Source organism: Babylonia areolata, chromosome 12, assembly GCF_041734735.1.
Source record: "Babylonia areolata isolate BAREFJ2019XMU chromosome 12, ASM4173473v1, whole genome shotgun sequence".
Classification (NCBI taxonomy): Eukaryota; Metazoa; Mollusca; class Gastropoda; order Neogastropoda; family Buccinidae; genus Babylonia; species Babylonia areolata.
This window is the reverse complement of record NC_134887.1, coordinates 39,437,888-39,455,377: the sequence shown is the minus strand read 5'-3', so window position 1 is coordinate 39,455,377 and position 17,490 is coordinate 39,437,888. Positions and strand designations below refer to the sequence as shown.

At 40.3% G+C, this 17,490-nt stretch overlaps 1 protein-coding gene across 1 annotated transcript in view; it reads right to left on the bottom strand.

Annotated features, from left to right (window-relative positions):
* Nucleotides 1-16,227, bottom strand: part of LOC143288612 (SEC14-like protein 2) — a 33,455-nt gene extending 17,228 nt beyond the window's left edge. The window contains exons 1-3 of the mRNA XM_076597268.1: nucleotides 16,095-16,227; nucleotides 6,242-6,311; nucleotides 340-540 (exon numbers count right to left, since the gene is read on the bottom strand). Coding sequence (XP_076453383.1) covers nucleotides 340-540; nucleotides 6,242-6,311; nucleotides 16,095-16,148 — 325 coding nt within the window. The 5' untranslated portion in view covers nucleotides 16,149-16,227. The remainder of the gene's footprint in view (nucleotides 1-339; nucleotides 541-6,241; nucleotides 6,312-16,094) is intronic.
* Between the last annotated feature and the right edge of the window lie 1,263 nt (nucleotides 16,228-17,490).

Here is a 17,490-nt window from a genome sequence, read left to right as displayed (position 1 = left end):
CTGGCCCAGATACTTGGTAGTCGAGACAACAGTTGCCTCCTCTGCTGTTCTGATGGTCATAGTCTGAATATCATATATCATAGAGATAATATGAAATAAACAAGATGACTGGAAAGAACTGAATTTTTCCTATTTTTATGCCTAATTTGGTGTCAACTGACAAAGTATTTGCAGAGAAAATGTCAATGTTAAAGTTTACCATGGACACACAGACACACACACACACACACAGAGACAACCGAACACCGGGTTAAAACATAGACTCACTTTGTTTACACAAGTGAGTCAAAAAAAACAAAAAAAAAACACCAAAAACAAGAATGTGAAACCACCATTTACCTTTCATGTCGATCGTGCCGCAAGGATCAAGCCAGATGAGGGATCCTTCCTTGTCCTGGCCACAGATGCCCCCTGGGTAATACTTCTGCATCACCTCCGGGATGACGTAGCTGTCCAGTATAGTGTCAGCTCCCATCTGCTTTCTCCAGGCAAAGTCGTTCCTCAGCATCAGCTCTGTCTTCTTCAAGTCAAAATTTCGAGCTGCGGGTGAGGGGGGGAAGAGAGAAAAAAAACAAGAAAAAGAGTTGATCAATTTTTGTTTAAAACTTTATTATAATATTTGTGTGTGTGTGTGTGTGTGTGTGTGTGTGTGTGTGTGTGTGTGTGTGTGTGTTTCTTTAATTCAATGTCTTCTCACTTTGAGCGATATCAAATGTGTGACAAGTTGTGAGGGGTTTGGAGGTGGGAGCTTGAGGGTACATGTGTGTTTGAGGATAAAAGGGGAACATACAGAAAAAGGATCAATTAGAACAATGCAATCAACAACTTGTAAATATCAAGATATAACATTAATGAACAAAAATATAAATACCAATGTAGTAATATATATGTGTGTGAGTGAGTGTGTGTGTGCGTGTGTGTGTGTGTGTGTGGGGGGGGGGGGGTTCTTGGGGGGGTTGCATATATGCATGCATGCCTGTGTGTATGTGAGGTAAATGTGCAAAAACTGTGTGTGTGCTGTGTGTGTTGTGTTGTGTGTGTGTGTGTTGTGTGTGTGTGTGTGTGTGTGTCTGTGTTTGGGGTGGGGTGGGGGTGTGTGCATGTGTGTGTGTGTGTGTGTGTGTGTGTGTGTGCCAAGAGTCAACAACTCAGCTTTTTCTGTTTCCAGGTTTGCCTTCCTGGCTCTCAGGATGGGAGCTCTCATTTTTCTGGATCCAGTTGCAACCAGCTGCTGTGGTTTTGATTTTTTGCTTCCCCCATTTTTTATTCCTACATGTTTCTTTACTTTCTTTTCAAACAACAGACAGAGTGACAGAGGACATAATGGGGAGCAGATTACACCAGATGTCACACAACTGTTTTCCCCCCATCTGTTGCTGTATTGGGATCTTGCTGTCATGGCCATGATATATCATTAGGTTGGTCTGGCCACTATGTAATGCTGTGTAACTACGGCTGATGGATCATATTTTTATCACTTTTCACTTCGCCCCAGCAAGCGCAATACTGCATACATTGAGCTGAAAGATAAATCAGAAAATAAAACAACTTTTGTTCATTCCTGTATGTGTTTCTTTTTTTGTGTGTAAGACAGTGTGAGTGAAACTGATCGGCCAAAGTGGAGTATCCTTCACTCTTCAAAACGCAGTGCAGTAAACAAGTTTGCCGACGTCTGCTTCTGGTCTGAGAGGGTTGGTGACAAAAATACGTTACAGACCAGCCGCTGTGGCGAAGTGGTTAACGTCATGGACTGACGGCTTGGAGGATGCGGGTTCGAATCCCAGCAGAGGTGGGTTTTTCAACCAGCGGCCGGCTCCTACCCAGAGTTGAGTGTGCTGTGGGCTTAAATGGGGAGACTGGGACCACACAGTCTAGTGTCATCCACTTGAAGGATGTGTCTTTGGGTGTGTTGCTCTAATTATCTAACCAACACTGCAAGCGTCTGTGTCTCTCAGGCCTGGTTAATGCTTTGATATCATTATGACAGAAAGTGTAGAGTATAGCCTTGTCACGCAGTCCCAAACCAAAATGGACCTCCATAGCAACATCATCGTCATCATCATCCTAGCTCCTCCTCCTTAACCATCATCAATATAAGCAAAACAGTCTGTGGCCTTTCATGCCCTGCTCTCATGGTGACCTCAGTTTCAATACCCCTCCACTTTCGTGCTTGGGGTGAGTCCTGTCAATGTCTTCTGGGTGTGGCCGTATATGGGGGAATCTAAATGAGCGGTGTGGGAGTAATGCCACTCAAACGGTGCAGATGATGGGGCAGCAAAAAAAAAAAAGAAAGAAAAGGAAGAAAAAAAAAAGGTTACGGACATTGCTCCTTACAACCAATTGACTTTAGAGACCTATCAAATAAATGATCAGGTTCTCTACTTTTATGTGGGCTCAGTTTCAATTTATAAAAATGTGGCTCACAATTTACCTATTTTTCTTGACGCTCTACTGCACTTCCAGACAAAAATAAATCTTCTACTCAAACCCACCACTGAAAAATTCATTCTTTCATCTTTAAAATGCTTTTTAAAATGACCTGGAAGCTTTTAAGGAGCAGGTCTGTTTAACAAAAAAAGTGCAGACGTCCTATTATTCACACCACTGAACAACCAGATCTATTTTTAGATCTAAGGTTTCAATGCCTGGCTTCCTGGAAGTCTTGTCACATAGTTCAACATTGATTAGGTTTTGATTCAAATACAGGGGGTGGGTGGGGGGCGGGGGGATAAAAAAAAATTTTTAATGATTTTTAAAAATTTGTAAACCAACTTTACAATACTTATTTTTTCAAAAGTATCTGAATGATAGGTTTCATAATTTTATTCAATATCATTGTTTGCTGTAGTGAAACATTTTTTTTTTCCAACAATGAAAGACAGCCAAGAACTCCGTCAAAATAGCAGACGAATTCTTCAGTGAGAAGTTCAATTAACTTTTTTAAATTGATGTCTTCTGTGTACTATATACAGATCATATGAAGAGTTTTGACTATGAGAATGCATTTGTGACAATTCTACATGGGTTCCAAAATGCCATTTTGTGAGATTGGCAACAATTGTGGAATTTTTTAAATATTCAACTCAACATCTCAAAAACTATTTGAGATATTGCTTTGAAATCTGGTGTGGCTTCTTACTTTATTGCACTTTTTCATTCTTGCAAATAGGAAGGCTTCTGCTATGAATTTGAAAATTTGGCCGGACCTACCTAATACGTACTATATCATATGTCACATGTCTGTCAGAGCGTGTATGTGCCTAATATCTGACTGAATGACACAGGAAACAAATGATGAGCGCCCAGTCGGCTCTTCCCAGGTAGGCATTCTGTTGTGCAAATGATCCCCAGTTTGTAAAGCTCTAAGAGTTTGGTCTCTGACTGAAGACAGGTGCTATATAAGCATCCATACCCTCCGTGTCTGTAAAGTGCTTGAGAGATTGGTCTCCGACCAAGGATAGGCGCAATATTTGTATTTGTATTTCTTTTTATCACAACAGATTTCTCTGTGTGAAATTCGGGCTGCTCTCCCCAGGGAGAGTGCATCGCTATACTACAGCGCCACCCTTTTTTTTTCTTCTTTTTTTTTTTTCCTGCGTGCAGTTTTATTTGTTTTTCCTATTGAAGTGGATTTTTCTACAGAATTTTGCCAGGAACAACCCTTTTGTTGCCATGGGTTCTTTTATGTGCGACTAAGTGCATGCTGCACACGGGACCTCGGTTTATCGTCTCATTTGAATGACTAGCATCCAGACCACCACTCAAGTGGAGGGGGAGAAAATATCGGCGGCTGAGCCATGATTCAAACCAGCACGCTCAGACTCTCTCACTTCTTTGGTGGACGCGTTACCGCTAGGCCATCACTCCACATATAACTATCTATATCCATCATTCATCATGTATGGTCTGTATGATGGACGGGCCCATAAACCAAACTGAAACAAAACATTTTTTTTTTCTGCATGGCACTAGAGTCTGGCGACTGAAACTGAACCCAATCCAGCCAACACACAAGAGTGACGCAGGGCCTTTTATAATCAATCTGAAATGACGCCACTGTTCATAAAACCTACCAGCACTAAAATAACCCCCATCAGCAATATTATTTTTAAAACAACCCAAAAAAAAAAAACAAAAAAAAAAAAAAAAAAAAACGCACATCAGACAAATAAAGTAGAGGGCTCTGGCTATAAAGTCATATCTCCATCAGTGCAAAAAACAAAACCAAACAAAAACACAAAAAAATCCAGGATAATTCTCTTTTCTTTGTTTCCTTCTGCAACTCCCACGTTCAGTCCTTTAGATATACAAGCAGGCCTTTACATACGTGCATTGTATGACTGGCAGCCAGATTCCATTTCCAGGGCTGTGCATGCATATATACATACATACATACACACACATAAGACCAAATGCACACACGTTAAATACCCAGTAATCCATGTCAGCATGTGGTTGTGCTATGGAAAAAAGAACATACCCAGCATGCACACCCCTGAAAACAGAGTACGGATGCTTGTGTGGTGGAGTAAAAAAAAAAAACAGTGGCGGAGTAAAAACAGTCAAGGAAGTAAAAGCCCACTCATATACTGAGTGACTATCTTCTTCTTCTGCTTCTTCTGCATTCACTCGTATGCACACGAGTGGGCTTTTAAGTGTATGACCGTTTTTGCCCCGCCATGTAGGCAGCCATACTCCGTTTTCGGGGGTGTGCATGCTGGGTATGTTCTTGTTTCCATAACCCACCGAACGCTGACATGGATTACAGGATCTTTAACGTGCGTATTTGATCTTCTGCTTGCATATACACACGAAGGGGGTTCAGGCACTAGCAGGTGTGCACATATGTTGACCTGGGAGATCGTAAAAATCTCCACCCTTTACCCACCAGGCGCTGTCACCATGATTCGAACCCGGGACCCTCAGATTGACAGTCCAACGCTTTAACCACTCGGCTATTGCGCGCGTCTCTGAGTGACTATGGGAACTGCAGCCTGTGAATGCGGAAGTTGAACTGTCACAAAACTGCTGACTGCCTTTCTTTCCTCACTTGGCTTTCTTTCCTCGCTTGGCTTTCTTTCCCTCGCTTGGCTTTCTTTCCTGGCTTGCCTTTCTTTCCTGGCTTGGCTTTCTTTCCTGGCTTGGCTTTCTTTCCTCGCTTGGCTTTCTTTCCCTCGCTTGGCTTTCTTTCCTGGCTTGCCTTTCTTTCCTGGCTTGGCTTTCTTTCCTGGCTTGCCTTTCTTTCCTGGCTTGCCTTTCTCGCTTGGCTTTCTTTCCTGGCTTGCCTTTCTTTCCTGGCTTGCCTTTCTTTCCTCGCTTGCCTTTCTTTCCTGGCTTGCCTTTCTTTCTTTGCTTAGCTTCAACAGGTCCAGGGTCTCTGATACTTCATAAGTGACACGACGAACATGGCCCGTTAATTTTCTTGGGAATGAGAAGCACTGGTGACAACATCGTCGCTTGTGATAGCGGTCTGTCATCAGCATGCCTGTTTTTCACCTTACGGGTTTTTGGTTTTTTTGTGCGCATCATTCTCTTCACTGTCATCATTATCATCACCATTGTTATCCTCCCTCTCTCTTTCTCTCTCTCTCTCTGTTATTAATTCCCCCTTGGCATGAAAGTCTAATACTGTAATAGGCTATTGTCAGGAAAGAATTTTTAATTTCACTGTCATTTTCCCTCTCTCTCTCTCTCTCTCTCTCTCTCTCGTAAGTACGTACACATGTATGCCCCCCCGCACCCCCCAAAACACACACATCATATGTAAACCTGCTTTCACCAGTTCAAAAGTTCAGCTGCACATCATAAGAAGCAGAGGGAGACAAGCAAACAAAGACAGAGTATGTGTGTGAAGAGTGCTGTGCGTGTGTGTGTGTGTGTGTGTGTGTGTGTGTGTGTGTGTGTGTGTGTGTGTGTGTGTTTGTGTGTGTGTGTGCGTGTGTCTGTGTTTGCATGTGAATGTGTGTGTGTGTGTGTGTGTGTGTGTGTATGAATAGAATAGAATAGAATAGAATAGATTTTATTGTCATGAAACCGTAAGGTTTATAAGACACAAGTGCAATGGTAAATGAATGAACGAATGAAAAACACACAATTAATCAATCAGTTAATGCGGTAAATTGCAGCAGCATTCATAAACAATTTTTTTGTATGTGTGTGTGGGTGTGTCTGTGTTTGCATGTGAATGTGTGTGTGTGTGTGTGTGTGTGTGTGTGTGTGTGTAAACATATTACATACATACCTCGCAGAAAACGCAGGAGAAAATGATCATCATGCTCAGGTGTAAGCAAGTCGCTGACAATTTCTTTGACCTAGAAAAAAACAAAACAAAAAATAACAACAAATTACAAGATCAAGAGATGTAAAAAATGAAGAGCGTTTCCTGATTCTACCAATCACCAATAGAAATAAATATTCTACCAATCACCAATAGAAATAAATAAACAAACAAATAAAAACATTTTTAAAAGTAAAAAATAAATATACCTTTATGTTGTGATAGTTCTTCCCTGCATGTATCATGTGTGTGCATGCGCAAGTGTGCATACATGGGTGCACTGTGCATCACATGTATGCGTGCAGGCATGTAAGTTTGCATGTATGTTTGAGTGTGTGTACACCGAGTGTGTGTGTGTGTGTGTGTGTGTGTGTACAAGGTCGCGCATCTAAAATGTGTAAATGCTCACATGTATGTTTCTATTACATGCAAAACTTATATGCACCTGTGCCCATGTATTTAAACATGTGCATGAACATGAGCACTTAGAAAAAATATTAATAACTACTATGTGACATGCATTAATTAACCTACTACCACAAAACACACCCACAGCCAAAATCTGACTGTTACATTTCTGACCAACACTTCCCATCCAATGCGTTCATCTTGCCCCAAATCAAATAAGTCCTCTTAAACAATGCATCGATGATCACGAATACCACGTTTTGCCAGTTTTGTCGTTCTTTCCTTCTGATGACTCGCATGGACAGAGACTGATTCATCCATAACCTCCCCAATTCAAGCCACATTTCTATTGCTGCTATCAGCACTGCCTATGGCTTCGAATACATTTGTATGAGTTTCCATCTAGTATTTGTGTACAGCTCTGCTTTTAACCCATCTTATTTTCTTCTTCTCATTCGTTTGCAGGCTGCAACTCCCACATTTAATCGTATTTCCGACAGGCGCAATAGCCGAGTGGTTAAAGCGTTGGACTGTCAATCTGAGGGTCCCGGGTTCGAATCACGGTGACGGCGCCTGGTGGGTAAAGGGTGGAGATTTTACGATCTCCCAGGTCAACATATGTGCAGACCTGCTAGTGCCTGAACCCCCTTTGTGTGTATATGCAAGCAGAAGATCAAATACGCACATTAAAGATCCTGTAATCCATGTCAGCATTCGGTGGGTTATGGAAACAAGAACATACCCAGCAAGGACACCCCCGAAAACGGAGTATGGCTGCCTACATGGCGGGGTAAAAACGGTCATACACGTAAAAGCCCACTCGTGTGCATATGAGTGAACACAGAAGAAGAAGAATTGTATTTCTGAGTGGGCTTTTACGTGCATGACTGCATCTACCCTGCCACACAGGCAGCCACACTCCGTTTTTGGGCATGTGCATGCCGTGACTGGTTAAGTTCTTGTTTCCATAACCCACCAAATGCTGACATGGACTATGGGATCTTGACTTGTGCTTTTGATCTTCAGCATGCATACATACACACAAAGGTGGTTCAAAGTCTAGCAGCACTGCACATTAAAAAAATTATTAAAAAAACAAAAAAAACACCATATAGGATTCCTTCATTTGTGTGCTGTGCTCCTTTTTATATTATCATTATCATCAATATATAATACTGGTACATAGGTGTTTCACAGATCTATCTTCTTTCTATGAAACTGTTTCACTGATTTTTTTTTTTTTTTTTTTTTTTTTATCTTTCTTCACATATTTGCTTATCCAAGACTTCAACCAGTGGAACATTTTGTTCTTTTTCCATCATTCTGAAACTAACACTCATAATAGATGCATTAATGGACTGAACTCAGCCAAAACTAGTTTAAAAAAAAAAAAAAAAAAGAAAGGGGGGAAGATGAAAGAAATTTTCTTATCTTTAGTTGTTTGTGCCAAAAAGATGTCAACTTTTCTGTGAAATCAGTGTTTTACAATGAATCTTCTTCTGCATTCATGGGCTGCAACTCCCACGTTCACTCCTATGTACACGAGTGGGCTTTTACGTGTATGACTGTTTTTACCCCGCCATGTAGGCAGCCATATTCCACTTTCGGAGTAGCACAATGAATCTGAATCTAAAGCTGAAATGTCTAGTTAGTTTAATTAAAATGTTATTTTGCTGTTGTAGTTTGATGCTTGTTCTGCCTTATTTGCTCACATTCGCTGTGTTGTTTTACACCCTGGTATTTTCTACATTTTACTTATTCATCATATTTGTTGAATTTGTCGTGGCTGCACATACACATCTTCTGAATGCATGTTTCATGTTTCAATTGCGATCTTGAACAACAAGACCACACATGAATTTTCTCTTTGGAGATAGCAAAGTTGACTTGACTTCACATCTGTTGACCTGGGAGATCATAAAAATCTCTCCACCTTTATTAACCCAACAGGCATGTTGTCACCTGGGGTTAGAAACCCCAGGTCCCTCCGACTGGAAGTTCCAACACTTTAACCGCTCGGGCTACAGTGCCTGTTCTTTGACCCCATCGAAACCATGTCCAGTCTTGAAGGCCCCGGAGAGTGGTTTTATCAGCTCAAGGCTGCGTTATCTCTGGCTCTCTTTTTAACAAGAAGGGATTCTTGTCTGTGTGAGGTCAAGGTCAGGAAGTTCAGGGCTGAGGTCTCGGTACAAAGAGGGTGGCGTGTTGTGTTGTTCGTTGTTGTTGTTCGAGGAAGGGGTTCTTTGTCGGTGGCCCTTCACCAGCCTCTAGGTCACTGTCAGGGCCATAGATTTTTTTTGGTTCCAGTTTGACCAGTGTGTAATGTGGTTTCTATAATGCATGCGTGTAGTTGTATGTGAACACACACACACACACACACACACACACACAAATGGTACACACAAGCACATATATACACATATGATATATGCACTTATGCATGGACATACACAAAGACACAAGCACAGACATGTATGCATGCACCAGTGCATTCACACATGCATGTACACACCACATGCACATACACATGCTTGCATGCATACAGGGTACACACACACACACACACACACACACACACACACACACACACACACAAACAAACAAACACACATGCATAACCAAACACACAACACAAACACACTTATACACACACACACATACACACGTGCTCGCGCGCACACACACACACAAACACACACATGCATAAACAAACACACCACAAACACACACTTACCCCCTCCCCATCCACCACACATACACATTCACATACATAAGGAGCACACACACACACACACACACACACACACACACACACACACACACACACACACACAGACTGATACACACAGAGAGTGCGTGTCCGTGTCTGTGTCTGACTGTCGGTGTGTATGAGAGTGGATGTGCATGCTGCTCAGGAAATCTCTCATTTGTGCACCACTCTCAGACACTTGTGTCAAGTGGATGACACATCAAAGTGTGGCTGTTCCGAATCTTCCCATTGTACATGTACACATGTACGTATTCCACAGCAGAACTGAACTGAACCAGATTCAGCCAGCACAAAACGACCCCACGAGCAAATGAGTAACAGGTCAGTAATTCCCAGACAACTTTAACTCTTTCCATACGAACGGCGAAGGAGACGACGTTAACAGCGTTTCACCCCAATTACCACCATCAAAATATTGCAAGCAGAAGACTCTTATACTGAAGAGGTGAATGTTGACAAAGAATACCACAATTCTGATGACAGAAGCTAAAGGTTGGGTCATTGAGACACCCACTGGACATCCGAGGGGTCTGTGTTGAGGAGAAGAGAGGGCTGGCCATACTGAGTGAGTTAAGTTCAGATAAGCACACATATCAAGAGAAAAAAAATCTACTTGTCCCCCCAAACAAATTTCTACTTGCCTCCCAAAGTAAACAGTTTATGATAGTGACTACCAGTACAGCAATGAACAGTCAGCAAACATAACTCATTGTATAACACAGAAAAACATGATGTAATTGTTTCCTTACAAAAAGTAGTAGCAAAAAGAAAGAAGCTGTCAAACCACACGTCCCACAGGTAAGACTTTCAAGTTGGATCCATTGTTTCCCTGTTGACATGTTTTATTCATAGAACACGCCTCATCTTTCTCTTAGTGGAAAAAAAAAAAGAGGAGGGGGGGGGAAGACATTGCTGTGCACTGAAACTGACTATTCATAATGACAATACTCAAATGTATACATTAATACTCTAACAAAATACCTTCAATCACCAATAATATATGTGTGACGGGACATTAAACAAAATTCCTCTTCTGACTATTCATTCATCCTTTGACTGACACAAACTAGATGTCCATCGGTCAAGGACTGAGAGCATTTCCACTTGTATGCTGGAACGTTTTGTCATCCTGAACAATGGGACGGGTGTGTATACTGTGTTTCTGGCCCCAAGCAGGCATACTAACTGGCCTCCTGCGCTCTGCTCATCAGTCTCTTGGACCACAAAACCACTACGGCAGAAGCTATATATCAGATTCCTATTATTTATAGCCAGTAATAACATTCTGTGCTGTTCCTTTTATTTACTGCCCCACCAGTACCATTTTTTTTTCTCTTTTTTTTTGGTGGGGGATAAAGTTTTATCATTATCATCATCATGATCAGATTATCATCTGTATCATTATCATCACCATTATCATTATCATTAATAATCATAATCATGATCAGATAATTATTATTATCATCATCACCATTACCATTACTATCATCATCATCATTATAATTGTTAATATCATCATCATCAGTATCATCACTGTCATAATCATCATCATCACCATCATTATCATCTGTGTATTTCTGTAATCAGTGTTGTTCAGTTCTTGACATTATCAAGTAGGAACTTCAACATTGCTTCGTTTACAGTAGTAGTTCCTGGGTTGTTGTTGTGTTTTGTTTTGTTTTATACAGAACCCCAGAACCTTAAACAAGTAAATAAATATTTTTTTTATAACAAAAACCAGGGCTGAACAATAAAGAATGAAATGTGGGTCTGTACTGAATCACAGCTGATGAGAGACAGACACACAGACAGACAGCAAATTTATCAGAAGCCCATCCCCTACACATATGGCGCATAACAAGACATTATGGAGACACAAAAATCAGAGAGGGCGGGGGGCAACCAAGATTTTTGTGGGGAGGGGGTGGTTGGCATAGTTGCCCTAGGCAAATATTCACAGGAAGCCAGTTTACATGCAAAGAGAACAGAACAAATCGATAAGCACAGACGGATGTACACACTATACCCATCCCTGCTGCTGCTGTTTGGTTGTCTTTTTGCATATATGTAATGCTTATCCTTTTATTGATCCAAAAACCGTTTTGAATGTATTTTATGTAGACAGACTGTGACATGAGAAGAAACTGCTGTCTGGCTCAGAAATAAGCCACAAGTAACATTAAAATGAAAACTATAAACACTTAACAGATAACTGTTAAGTGTGTGTGTGTGTGTGTACGCACGCAATCATGCCAGGTGGGGGCATCTAAACCTTGTAATGTTATTAACAGAAGAAAATTGAAATGGATTCTTCAAGAGCAATGAACAATGTGTGTATTATTCACACACACACACACACACACACACTCACACACACACACACACATGCACACACGCACTCACATACAAACACACACACACACACACACACACACACACACATAAACACACACATGTGAAATATATATTTCATAACCCTCTCTCTCTCTCTCTCTCTCTCTCTCTCTCTCTCTGTCTCTCTCATTCTTTGTCTGTCTCTCTGTATGTGTATAAAATAACACGATAGTCTTAGAAACCAAGTGTGGGGAAATAGTTATCAGTTGTACCCCTCTGAAATCAATCTATGTGACAAAATGTTATTTTCCAAAATAAGCTCATTTATTGCACACAGACACAGACACAGACACACAGACACACACACACACACACACACACACAATTAACTTGTAGTTCTAATTATTCACTGTCAAAGAAGAGTTAGTCATACTGTTTCATTAATCAATCAGTTTAAGGGTAAGGCATATTGTTTTATTAATCAATTCTTCTTCTTCTTCTTCTTCTTCTGCGTTCGTGGGCTGCAACTCCCACGTTCACTCGTATGTACACGAGTGGGTTTTTACGTGTATGACCGTTTTTACCCCGCCATGTAGGCAGCCATACTCCGCTTTCGGGGGTGTGCATGCTGGGTATGTTCTTGTTTCCATAACCCACCGAACGCTGACACGGATTACAGGATCTTTAACGTGCGTATTTGATCTTCTGCATGCGTTTACACACGAAGGGGGTTCAGGCACTAGCAAGTCTGCACATATGTTGACCTGGGAGATCGGAAAAATCTCCACCCTTTACCCACCAGGCGCCGTCACCATGATTCAAACCCGGGACCCTCAGATTGACAGTCCAACGCTTTAACCACTCCGCTATTGCGCCCGTCATTAATCAATTAATTTCCTGGGGGGTGGGGGAGTTCCAAATATACCATCAGTATGGTCACAGTAGTGTCTGAATAGGTGACCAGTGGTTTCCATTATGATGTCATAAGTCATGACATCATTCAGATTATGATGTAATTTAATCAGTTTGGTCAATTTCTACAGTGCCTCTTCTCACTTTGGAAGATGGATTTATAAATAGTTCCTGCAAATGTTTTGTAATAATAGTGTTTCAGGTTTGTGTTTTTCTTTAAAGATTTATTGTAGAGTGTAATTCTGTAAAAACATATTATTTCTCTTGTGGGAATGATAGAGTTACATTGTAAAATATAAACCTACTAGTTAAGTTCTGTTCAATTGGACTTACACTGTAGAGTTAGATGTATTTGGGAGGGGAGGGGGGTTGTAAATAATAAGAAGATAACTGGGGATTACTGTAATCTGGATAACTTTTAGCAACTTTTAATAACTTATCACATTAATTGGAAGATGGTAAAAACTACTATCTTATTAAGGATTTGAAAATGATAAAGACTAATAATAACATATTTACCATTATGTTTAACATATCTTTGTATGGCAGATTAAAGTGAATTGCTTTTATTCTTTCCTAATCAATTTGTCTTTGTTACAAAGTAGAATCATGTTTCTATCAATGCTTACATATTTTCATGTCACTGACAGTTTCATTGATATGCTTTTACTGTTTGCTTCAGGCATTTAGTTTTTCAACCTATAATAATTAATAGATTTCTCAATTGTTAATTTCTTCTTCACATTCCAATTTGATTATTGTTTATCCATGCACCATGCAAACAAATAATACTACAAACATTTTGAAATCACATGAAAATGAAAAAGACCTAGGAGTCACTTTTGATAGAATCTTTCATTTGACCTACACATTCACAACTGCATAAATGATAAATAAGGCAAATCAAATGATTGGAATAATCAAAAGGACTTTATTTTACTTATCTTGACTGTGGTATTTTTGTAAAAATTATACAAAGCTCTGGTGCAACCTCACATGGAGTATGGAAACACTGTATGGTGTCCTTAATTGAAGCAACAATCTACTGCAATTGAGAGGGAGCAGAGAAGAGCCACAAAGCTTGTGGATGTGGGCACATGACTTATGATGATTGATTAACTTATTTGGTATCATTTTCCCTTTAAGGGAAGAAGGATATGTGGTGATCTCATTGAGATATATAAAACTTTACAATGGTCATGTTGATGTGTCTCAGGATCAGTTCTTCTCTGCACCTCAGTACAGTTCCACAAGAAATACTGACAGAAAAATGTTAGAAGAACATTCTTCTTCTTCTTCTTCTTCTGCGTTCGTGGGCTGCAACTCCCATGTTCACTTACATATATACGCGAGTGGGCTTTTACGTGTATGACCGTTTTTAACCCGCCATGTAGGCAGTCATACTCCGCTTTCGGGGGCAGTAGAACATCCAAATACTAATGCAAGAAATTTTGCTTCAGTAATGGAGTTACTAATGTAAGGAATGAGCTGCCACATCAGCTAAAACCAACACCATCTACTAACTCATTCAAAAATCAACTGGACAATTCTACAAAATTCCTGACTATTTTTAGAGAGTTTGACGAAGAAATAAACTGTAATTATAGTGTAAATGATACATCAAACCTTGACCAAAATCTCTACCAAAACATGTTATGAAACAAAGAAGGGACTGTTTAAAAGCTTCAAACCTTGCTTTGTCCCTATCCTACTATTGCTACTGCTGCTACTACAACTATTACATTAACTCAGAGCTCTTTTTCGTATTGCTTGAAAATGTATAAACATCACACTGAAAAGAATCCATAATCCAAGTCACATACAAGGCACTGAATAAACTGATGCATGTACATATATACATCCAGATCTATCAAGCCAGACTGAAACCAGATTCCAGGGAGATAAAGAACATAATGTCAGTGTGAATCTGTCTGTCACTCTGTACCTCTCTATTAATCTGTCACTATGTCTCTCTATTAATCTGTCTGTCTCTCTATTAATCTGTCTGTCACTCTGTCTGTCTGTCTGTCTGTCTGTCTCTCTCTCTCTCTCTCTCTCTGTGTCTCTATTAATCTGTCTGTCACTCTGTCTCTCTCTCTCTATTAATCTGTCTGTCACTCCGTCTCTCTCTCTCTCTATCAATCTGCATCCCTTTGTCAACTGATTTATAGCTAGTCACACATACAGACAAACAGACAGGCAGACAGACAAACAGAGAGCTCTAGAAAGATCTGTGGAACAGTGACCTAGTGTTAGAACACCCAACATGAAAGTATGTGCGTCCACGAGTTCCATTCCTGCATGGAACACTCCTACTCATACTCCTAAACTGAACCATCTTGAGCTTCAATATGGGTTTTAGTCTCACTAGTTTCAGATGAGATGATAAACCAAAAGTCTTAGCACTTTGTGCATTGTGATATGGGTTTTAGTCTTTCAGATGAGATGATAAACCAAAAGTCTATGCATTTAGTGCATACACATAAGAGAACCCATGGCAGCCAATGAGCTGTTCTTGACAAAATTCTGTAGAACTAGAAAGATCCATTTTTGATTTGAAAGTGTACTGAATACATTTCAACACAAGACAGAAAAAAAGAAAAACAAATCAATGGGTGGGCTGCATTGTGTAGATGCACTTCCCCCTGTGAGATGAACCAGAAATTAACACATAAAAATTAAACTGTGTCAAAAAGCAACATATCATACAATATCATTGAGTGCTATACACTATATAAAAAGGTATACAGACATTTTTTTTCTCTTCTTATCCTTCCATTCTTGACAAAAAAAAATTCTATTTCAAACAGCTGAAATCAATGTGATTATCATTATGGCCTGAATCTTTAGTTTCAGCAGCAGACAAGTCAAGTTTGCTTTTGTGTAAAATGCATGATTTAGCAATAAACATAAAGCTTTAGAGAAACCAAATTTGTCGGCAAATGTTAAGATTTTGTTTCAGGCAAAACTGTTCAACCAAATAATAAAAATTTTAATCGAATATAAATTAAGTGACCAACAAGGCAACAACGGCTTCTGCTCTTCTTCTTCAACTTCTTCTGCGATGACACACTTTTCTTTCTTTTTTTCTTTTTTCTTTTTTTAAGATAATCACCTGTTGCGATCGAGTGTCTGGCTAACACCACGAAAAAAAACAACAACAGAGAATGTCAATTACAAAGATGTATGCACAAAGGCAGAATGATACCAATTCCAAGACAGACTACATGGCAATGTAAAAGACTGGCGTGTTTTACCGAGAAATAAATTAATAACTGACGGTTGTGTCGGTTTGCACATGGCTCCAGACAAAACCTTACGCAGGTCTACAGCTCAAAACATATTTTTAATATATTTTTTTTAATTAACCTCTTAATATACATTTTCTTTTACCTGTTTCAAGGCAGCTTCCTGCTTGGCAGACAGATCACCAACCCGGCCAGTCATGTCTAATGCCTGCACTCTCTGTCGTAAACGAACAGTTAGTTGCTAGTGTTAAGTTCGACACTGATCACACCAGCTTTGCCTCCATGACAGTCGTCTGCTGTGTGAACACGAATCCAGTGGATGTTGTTTGTTTGCCAAGCAATGCCTGAGTTGTCGTTCTTTGCGGAAGAGGTGTCTATGTGTGTGTGTCGGTTGTCTTTCCTTGTCTTTTTCTTCGGGGTCAGAGTTCAGAGTTTGGCCACCCTTTTTTTTTTTTTTTTTTTTTTTTTTTTTTGCCTGCTTTTTTTTAATGTTTTCCTATCGAAGTAGATTTTTCTACACGGTTTTCTCAGGGACAACCTTTTTGTTGCTGTGGGTTCTTTCATGTGCGCTAAGTGATTGCTGCACACGGGATCTTGGTTCATCGTCTCACTCCACAGTCCGGCGAATGACTAGCGTCCAGACCACCACTCAAGGTCTAGGGGGAGAAAATACTGGCGACTGTGCCGGGATTCAAACCTCTGCGCCGGCTCATATTCTCTCGCTTCCTAGGTGTGTGTGTGTGTGTGCAGTGTGTGTGTGTGTGTGTGTGTGTGTGTGTGTGTGTCTGTGTGTGTGTGTGTGTGTGTGTGTGTGTGTGTGTGTGTGTGTGTGTCTTTTTTAAGCAAGCAAGCAATCCCGGCCTTGACTCTCTTTTCCTTTTCCCCGAAGTCTATGATGTACTCAGCCAGCCTAAAGTGATACTTTTACAGCTGTCTCATAGTTTTCCGCCGTTTGTGATGACATTGAGTACACTGACTCAGTATCTGTACTGTTTTGCTCTGGCCGGTGGGTATAGGTAGTGTAGCGATATTGTAAACATTGTAATGGGCGGCTGTCCATGCAATCTGCAGCACTTTCTTTTTTTAATGCATATCTAGCCTTTTTGCTTCTTCTTTTTTTTTTTCTTTTTTGTTTTTTTTGTTTGTTTGTTGTTGTTTGTTGTTGTTTTTTTGTTTTCATGTTGTTGTTGTTGTTGCTGTCAGTTGTTGTTGTTGGTGGTGGTGTACGGTGGTGGTGGTGGTGGTGGTGTGTGTGTGTATGTGTGACGGTGTGTGTGTGTGTGTGACGGTGTGTGTGTGTGTGTGTGTGTGTGTGTGTGGCTTTGAAGTATCCTGATTCCTTTCTTGCGATTTTTTTGTACAGTAATGATAAATCAAGGGAAAGGCCCGGGCGGGCTGACACTCTCGGCACTGACGGTATAAAGAAGTCTTCTTTCACGAAAGGAGCTTAATGGTTATGCATGGTAGTATGTCAGATGAACCGTGCCGTGCTGTTTTGAAGGGTATATTGTTGGTTTGGTCATTTGTTTCTCAGTTTCTTT